At 42.6% G+C, this 8,747-nt stretch overlaps 1 protein-coding gene across 1 annotated transcript; it reads right to left on the bottom strand.

Annotated features, from left to right (window-relative positions):
- Positions 1 to 1,062: 1,062 nt before the first annotated feature.
- LOC113438343 (proto-oncogene Mas-like) lies at positions 1,063 to 3,664 on the bottom strand. Its single transcript, XM_026703691.2, has 2 exons — positions 3,575 to 3,664; positions 1,063 to 2,233 (listed from the first exon to the last, which is right to left on the bottom strand). Exons 1-2 carry the CDS (start codon positions 3,662 to 3,664, stop codon positions 1,220 to 1,222), a joined length of 1,104 nt encoding a protein of 367 aa, XP_026559476.2. The 3' UTR covers positions 1,063 to 1,219.
- Between the last annotated feature and the right edge of the window lie 5,083 nt (positions 3,665 to 8,747).

An 8,747-nucleotide genomic window follows, 5' to 3' on the forward strand; every position in this document is an offset into this window, starting at 1 on the left:
AAAACAAAACAAAAAAAAGGAGAATAAAACCTCTTGGAATCCAACCTTGATCCTGTCTCTAAATTTACGAAAACACATAAATTATTTGGATTGATTAACTAGGCAACATCTTAAGGCAGGCATCCAACCTGGGATATACATAGATTATCATCATTGCTTTCCGTGATATGACCATGCCTTACCAACTCTTTTTGAGAGATAAATCCACATGGCATCATCAATCAACCCTGAGCCAGTCAGGATCGAACTTCTGGCAGTGAGCAGAATTAGCCTGCAATGCTGCATCCTAACCACTGCACCATGCTGGCTCGTAAATCCTTTGAAGTCCTCAGAACTGAGTTTGTAGAATTCCTTCCTTCCTTTCTCTTTCTTTTCTTCCTCCCTCCCTCCCCCCCTCCTTCCTTCCTTCCTTCCTTCCTTCCTTCCTTCCTTTCTTCCTTCCTTCCTTTCTTTTCTGGGAGAATCATGCTGAGGCTCTTGCCAGCTTCTCCACCCACTCCTGACTTAGGCACTCTTTCTACAGTAACATTAAATAAGCATTAGTGTGTTTGAAAGTTTACAAAGTGGTGTGCATGTGTTTTCCCATTTCACCCAAGCTGGACTGCAACTTCACGCTGACCTCCACATTCAATATTCAAAGCCATTGAGAAGTGAAAGGGGATTGATTACTCAAGGATCGTCGTGAGACTTCATGGAGGTTGCAAACCTTTCGTTTAAACTGATTTGAGATTTTGCTATGAGTTTTCCTAACTTTAATTCATGAGTACAACTGCTGGTAATTTGAACCGTTCCTCCTTAATCCACATTGACAAATACACATATTTTCTTTTTCACTTTCATACTCTGGAACTTTCTCATACTTTTTTGGTTTTCCCCTAATTTCTAAAGTTTTTTATGCTTTATCTTTGTTAAGTGAGAAAGGGATTTCTCTCTCTCTCTCTCTCTCTCTCTCTCTCTCTCTCTCTCTCTCTCTCTCTCTGATCAATTTTTAGAAGCTTGCCCATTTACAAAACCAATCCTCTTACGTTTCAGGAACATTTTAAAATAAGTGAGATGCTGATATGAAAGGAAGCAGTTTAAAGGCATAAGCTTTATTCAATTGGGCATTGATTCAACACTTAAGATTTTATTATATGGCATAGACTTGCTTATGTTTGTTCACAAAAGAAAACCAAGCAAACAAAACGGAAGTCTCACCTCAGGTATCAGATTCTGTTGCTTACATTTCTTCTTTTGTGGCCCAATATGATAAAAGTCTCAGTGGCTTACCGGATTTGTCCTTCCTGAAATGAAATCTTTTGCTTCTGGCCTCAGGAAGAAGTACTTTACCAATAAGAATATAAAATACAGGGTTGATGGTGCTGCTGACAGACGTGAGCAAAAATGCTAATACTGAGACGAGAGCAAAATGGTTACTTGGACTAAGAAATAAGTATATGGGTCCCCAAGTGACCAGAGAAAACAATATTCCCATGACAATTTCCAGAGAGATTTTTCCTCGCTGGTGCAGATTGCACCAAGTCCTCATAATCAGGGTTTGAGAGGAGATGACCATAACTGGAATGAAAACCATGAGGGAGAAAACAACCGCCGCATGAGGGTCAATCCTCAAGTTGAAGAAGAATAAGAGCTGGCAAGTTAGAGGCCAGAAAAAAACAGACATCATGGCAGGTGTAGCAGAAGATAGATAGGTTGATTGGTGGCACTGGTACCAATTGGGAGACAGAAGGGCAAAACACCAGTCCACCCCAAGGGATATGAAAAAATGAGCGTTATAACCCTGCATGACGAAAAAGAGGTACGCCAGGGGCAGGAGCAACTTCACCAGGGCATCACTGGAGTTCTCCCAAATATAGTTACTGAACGCTAGCAGACAGATGCTGCACAGAAAGATAAGGACCCCAAAGCTACCAATGGCTAAATTCCAAATACAGGTGGTCCACAAATTTCTCTTGAAGTGGAAGAGGAAAAAAAAGAAGAGGATTAGGTTTCCCAGAAGGCCCACGGTGAACATGAAGACTACGAACCCGGCAAGAATACGATCTCTTAACAAGCAGGCTATCAGGTCCATGACGCAGTCACATTCACCGCCGAGAGAATGGGAACCATTCCAGGGAAAAGTTGGGGAGGAGGTTGCATTCAGTTTGCTCTTATTGAAAAGGCCACTTCCGAAACGTTGCGTTTTCCCAAAATCAGTCTTGTCATCTATAGGAAGGTATATGTCCTCTCCTTCCTAGAGGGAGGGAAGGAGAAAGAGAGGGAGGGGGAGAGAGGGGAAAAAAGGAAAGGAGACAGAGAAAGGTAGGGAGGGAGAGGGAAGGAAGGAGAGAGAGAGAAAAAGAGCAGGAAAGAGAGATAGAGAGACAGAGGGAGGGGGGGAGAGAGAGGTCAAATTTGGTTAGCAATGAAGAACAGCTAAATGAGAGAATTATAACATAGAACAGTGATGGCGAACCTTTTTGTTGTGGTGTGCCAAAAGTGTGTGTGCATGCAATAGCACACGTGTGTGTGTGTGCTGGCACCCACAATGCAATGCGCCCCACCCACCTGCACATGTGCATGCAACACCCCAGCCCCAGCCCCTTACCTGCACTGCACATGCATGTGCCTCCCAGCTGATTTTCAGCCTATTTGAAGCCATTTTCACCCTCCCGGAGTTTTGAGGGAGGTCTCTGTAGCCTCGGGAGGCTGAAAAAAGGCCCATTTCGGCACTTCTGGTATTTCCAGAAGGCCTGTTTTTCGGCATCCCGAGGCTGCAGAGGCTTCCCTTGAGCCTCCAAGAGGGCAAAAACGGCCTCAAATGGTCCAAAAATCAGCTGGGAGGCATGCGGTAAGTTTAGCTGGGGCTCGCATGCCTGCACAAATGGCTTTGTGTGCCATCTGTAGTGTGTGTGCCATAGGTTCGCCATCATGGACATAGAATAATAGAGCTGGGAGGTCTTCTAGTCCAACCCTTTCCTTGATCAGGAGCCCTATACCATTTGAGACAAATGGTTGTCCAGTCTGTTTTTGAAAGCCTTCAATGATGGAGCAACCCAGAACTTCCAAAGACAAACTGTTCTATTGCTTGATTTCTCTCACCATTAGGAAGTTTCTCCTTAGTTCAAGGCTCGAGGAAAGCCTCCAGAGCTTGGGGAAGGGGAAAACAGGCCTCCCAGAGGGTCCAGAAACTCAAAAATGGGCCCATTTCTGGCCTCAAAAGAGCCTCCCGAGCCCAGGGAGGCCATTTTTGCTCTCTCTCTCCAGATGTAAAATTAACATCAAGTTTGCCTGAACCGGTGCAAAGTGGTAGCAGCCCACCCCTGGTCATTTCTGAACACCCCATACACTGGGTCGGTAGTTTTTTACCAAATAGAATTCAAAAATCAGATCCTAGCAATATAATATTGGAATCGTGAAACTGGTCTTCACTGAAAGGAAGCAAACGGTTGAGTTTGTCATCCAGTCAACCAAGTAAAAAGGCATCTAGACAAGGGTGAAAGGAGAAACTTGCTTTCTCCTTATTCTTATCTTCAATTAAGCAGCAGGCCAATTCATCTGGCAAAGTCAACATCTTTCTCATCCTTCCGCTCACCTTTTCAACCGAACAGTTCAGCAGAACAGAAGATGTGATGGTGGCTTCCCTCACAATGCACCAAAGGCTGATCCAGAAGAGGAATGACATCACTTGCTCTTTCCTTCTTCCTAAAGAAAGAAAAAGGATTAACTGTGCATGGGACATATCAGTTTTGAGGGATACACTGAGAAGGACTAGGTTTTTCAACATCTGAGGAGCTATCACAGACAAGATGGCATCGACCTATTCTCCAAAGCACTTGAGGGAAGGACAAGAAGTAGCAGATGGAAACTTGTCAAGAAGAGATCCAAGCTAGAATCAAGGAGAAATTTTCTGATAGTGAGAGCACTTAATCAGTAGAATGATTGTGGATGCTCCATCACTGGATATTTTAAGAATAGATTCTGGACAGAATCTATTGTCCAGAATGATATAGGATCTCCTGCTCAAGCAAAGGGTTGGATTAGAACAAGGATTGCCAACCTTTTGGGCCTCAGGGAGCATCAAACTCATAATTTTAAATCCCACAAACCAGAGACCCTGGGAAAGCCCCCCCAAAAATCTGCAGGAAAAATTCCCCACCCCGTTTTCCTACCGATCGATCATTCTTTATTTGGGATTGCAGGATACCATCTCCAGCTCTGTTCTCAGGGGGAGAAAGAGAATGAGAGTGAGAGAGAGAGAGAGACTTTTGGCTTCATGCAAGGAAAGCAGCATAAGCAGCAGAAGTCTTTCTTTCTCTCCCCCAAACTCCACCAGAAATGAGTCTTTGCTGGCGCAGCCTCTTGGAGCAGGATGCCTTGCAGGGTCCCAAAGACTCATTTCTGGTGGAGTTTGGGGGAGAGAAAGAAAGACTTTTGCTGCTTTCCTTGCATGCAGCCAAAAGCAGAAGAAGAAAGAAGCGGAAAGAAGCAGCCCGGTGGCCAGGCCAGGCGCATGTGGCGTGTGGGGCAAGTTCCCCCCCTCAGCCCTTTCCCCCCTCCCCTCACTACCTCATGTTGTTCACAATGCAAGTGACGCAAGCCTTGTGTTCCCATGGGCTATGTGGGCGGTGCAGCCTTGTGTTCCCTCGCAGCCTGGATTAATTGCTTTGGGGTGTGCTTTAGGGGAGACATTTCTCTGCGGACCACCAAAATTTTCTTGTGGACTACCAGTGGTCCCAGGCCCACTGGTTGGTGACCACTGGACTAAAAGACCTCCAATGTCCTTTCCAACTCTATTATTCTGTACTCTGTCAAGTTTTCTAATAGACGGGCCATTCTCTCCCATGAGTCCCAAATAGAAAAATCTATAAATCTCCTTTTCTTTTTCTGCCCTTGAACTTTGAAGTGCCTTTGAATATCTGTCTTGCCATTTGTTGACACCACATCAAGTCATGGTTAGTTGAGTAACGTTTGCTTTATTAACTGGTCATGCTTCCACAATATTTTTTAACAAACTACTTTTATAAGCTAAAGCATAAGGTGCGATTTATAAACCACAATAGCTTCATTCATATACTTTATTATGGAATTAATTAACATCACACAGTATAGCAATAGTAATAGCATTTAAACTTACGTACCACTTCACAGGGCTTCACAGCCCTCTCTAAGTGGTTTACAGAATATTTTCCCCAACAATCTGGGTCCTCATTTTACCTACCTTGGAAGGACGGAAGTCTGAATCAGAAATTTCCTGACAGAAAAACTAATCAGTGGAATGATTTGCCTCCAGTTGTGAATGCTCCAACACTGGAGGTTTTTTTAAGAAGAGATTGGACAATCATTTTTCTGAAATGGTATAAGGTTTCCTGCCTGAATCGGGGGTTGGACTACGACCCCTAAGGTCCCTTCCAACTCTGTTATTATTATCTGAGAGCGAAAAAGCCTCTTTGCAAAAGTATTGGGCATTGCTCCCTCAAATTCAGGGACTATTTATTTATTTCATTCATCAAGCCAAAATTACAAATTCGAAACAAGAAAATAGGACCTGTTCTTTCCAGTTCCATGTCAACTCAGGTGCCTGAGTTTTATTGTGCCATAAAAAAAAACCAAAGATTGTGAAACACACCACTCCCAGTTATACTTTAGGAAAGATAATCAAGACAGCCCTTGTTCTCATGGGTTCTCACCAGGGTCATAGCCATAGCCACAGAAAGATATGAAATAGGTTTAACAATATCATTACTCATCCTCTATGTGAATGTCAGTCTGTACTTCAGTTTTCTATCCATCCTACCAGTTCTGTTGTGTTGCTTTGAGTTTTCTCTCTTACCCTCTCCCTGTTGTTTTTATCCCTCCGACCTCTTGTTCCTTCTTCTCTTCTGCTGATTTTTTTTCCCCCAACTGTCACTAACGGTGACTTGGTCCTATCTCCATGTTCTACATTTATGTCACTGCTCTTACATTCCATCCACTATGATGCTGGAAAATGATGTTCAAAATCCTTCATCCTATTTAGGGGAAAATTTATCCATCATTTTCCATCAGTGGGAGCAACATCTTTTCATCTTTAGTATCCTAAAACACACATTTTAGGAAATATTTTTATTGGGTCATCTGAAGATTTAAGGCATACTAACATGCCTTTGAATCTCGATTTCCAATAATTACCTTAATAATGTATATTAATAAATAATAATTAATAATAATAATTAATAATGCACCTGAAGATAGGACAAGAAGCAATAGTTGGAAACTAATCAAGGAAAAGACCAACCTAGAACTAAGGAGAAATTTCCCAACAGTTAAAACAATTAATCAGTGGAACATCTTGCCTCTAGAAGTTTTGGACGCTTCAACACTAGAGGTTTGTAAGAAGAGACTGGACAGTTATTTGTCTGAAATATTATAGGGTTTCCTGTTTGAGCTGGGGGTTAGTCTAGAAGACCTCCAGGGTCGCTCCCAATTCTGTTATTCTGTTACTGAAATTATGTCAACACAATACACCAATTTAAATAACACTTTCATTTCTGGAAAAAAGAAAAGAACTATCCTATTTTAAAAAGTGATTCCAAGCCTATTTCACAGTAGATGGCTAAATCTTTTTTTATAATTAATTTTCACTTAAGGAAATTCAGGCAGGAAAATTATCCCAAATATATATTTTTTTTTCCTTCTTTCGGTTCTCATTTGGTTTGGTAAAATGGAATTGGTTTTTCAAATTTCTTTCAGAGGAAAAAAGATTTTTAGAGACTTTCTTGTGGGCAACATGTGTTGCTGATGCCACTATTTCAATTTTGGGAAGTCATGAGTCCGTGAGTCTTTCATTGACAAATGTTCCTGGCTTCCCAACTGGACTGCAAGAAACCCCAAGAGAAAATTTCTACCATGGACTTTGTATGCTATTGTTGTATCTTTTAGTATGGTTGTCTCTCTTATTTCAAGAAGGAAAGGGAAAAAGCTGGAATATTTATCCTTTCCCTGGAAGAAAATTAGTTCCTCTGCGGCTAGTTTTGATGAAGAATTTCAAAAGGTCATTTGTATCCGGTAGTAGGTTCCCCCTCTTCTTTACAACAAATATAAACATAGCAGAATAACAGGGTTGGAAGGGAGCTTTAAGGTCTCCTAATCCAACCCCCTGCTCAAAATGAGGGCTAACCTTTTTGGCACCAAGTGCCCAAAGTGTGCATCCTCCCATGCAGCATGCGTCCCCTGTGTATGTGCCCCCCCTCGCATGCGCCTTGTCCACCGCACATGTGTACACATCCCCTGTGCATGCACCTCCATACATGCATGTGAGTCCCCCTTGTATGTGTCCAGCCACCCTGTGCACGTACCCAGCCCCCTGCATTTACCCTGCCTTCCCACGTGCACAGAAGAGACCTGAAGACCAGCTGGCCAGTGGGAGGCATGCAGGCATGCGTAGCACAGCTGAGCTGGGGTGACAGCTCATGTTCCCAGAGAGAGGGCTCTGCCTGCTACCTTTGGCACACGTGTCATAGGTTCGCCATCATGACAAGCTGTCCAATCTCTTTAAAATCTCCAGTGGAAAATCAAGAAAGCCCAGTTGCCTTTTGAAAAAGCACCTTTGGACAATTACGACCTGGATGATTGAGAATCTCCAGAGACACCTCCAATGACGGAGTACCCACAATTTTGGGAGGCAATTTGTTCCACTGGTTAATTGCTCTCACTGTCAAGAAATTTCTCTTTAGTTCTAGGATGGTTCTCTCCTTGATTAGTTTTCATCCGTCGCTTCTTGTCCAGCCTTCAGGCTCTTTGGGGAATAGGTTGATCCTCTGCAGAGGTGGGTATTCAGCAAGTTCTGACCAGTTCTGGAGAATCGGTAGTGGAAATTTTGAGTAGTTCAGAGAACCAGCAAATACCACCTCTGACTGGAGATTTTACAGTATCCTTCCCCTGCCACGCCCACCAAGCCACGCCCACAGAACCAGAAATAAAAAAAAAAAAATGAACCCCACCACTGATCCTCTACAACCAAATTTCCAAGCTCAGAACTCAAACCAACAACTACTAATATTCAAAGACATTTCAACCCCCAGACAAGCACAATCCAAAGAGCATTTGAAGACGAAAGGGGACGAAATGTTTGCAACCAAATTTCCGAGTTAGGAGCTCAAACCAACAAGGTGATCCTCTCTTTCTTTGTTGCAGCCCCTCAAATATTGAGACAGTGCTACCATGTTACCCCTAGACCGTCCATTCACCATGCTAGACATACCCAATTCCTACAGTTGTTCTTCATATGTTTTAGCCTTCATTCCCCAATTATCATTATTTATATTCACATACTTCTATCTCACTGGTGCTTCCTCCGTGTCCTAGTCTCTTCTACAAACATCTTTTTTTCTCCTTTTTTAAAATTCTGGAGTGGAAATTTCACTGTTCCATATCCTAAACTGTTCTTCCTCTAAATGAAAGGATTATAATGCTATGTGGAAGACAAACCATTCTCTCTAAAGCAACTAGTGATGTGAGGCATGCCAATAACTCTATCTTGCATACCCGATATTTCATTGACAACATAATTTTTTTTTCTCTTTGTTTTCCAACCTCTTTTCTAATAGTAATTTGCTCCTGAAAGATGAAGCACTTCCTGACACTCAGGAGAGATGGTTTCTCAGGCAAAATTCCAGGCAAACCATCAGCTTTTTGCATGTAATTCTGTAGGGCCTCTTTAATAATAATCGTTTAGGAAGAATTGCCAAAAAAGAAAAATATTATTTGGGTAGCTTTGGCGATTGACT

The sequence above is a fragment of the Pseudonaja textilis genome, chromosome 3, assembly GCF_049901715.1.
Source record: "Pseudonaja textilis isolate UNSWEBS1 chromosome 3, rPseTex1.2, whole genome shotgun sequence".
Lineage (NCBI taxonomy): Eukaryota > Metazoa > Chordata > Lepidosauria > Squamata > Elapidae > Pseudonaja > Pseudonaja textilis.

Bases quoted from the DNA above. Each gene is read 5' to 3' on its own strand.
- LOC113438343 (XM_026703691.2), bottom strand. From the start codon at position 3,664: ATGTCATTCCTCTTCTGGATCAGCCTTTGGTGCATTGTGAGGGAAGCC. The intron at 2,234-3,574 runs GTGAGCGGAAGG...CCCTCCCTCTAG, and splicing joins TGAACTGTTCGGTTGAAAAG to GAAGGAGAGGACATATACCT.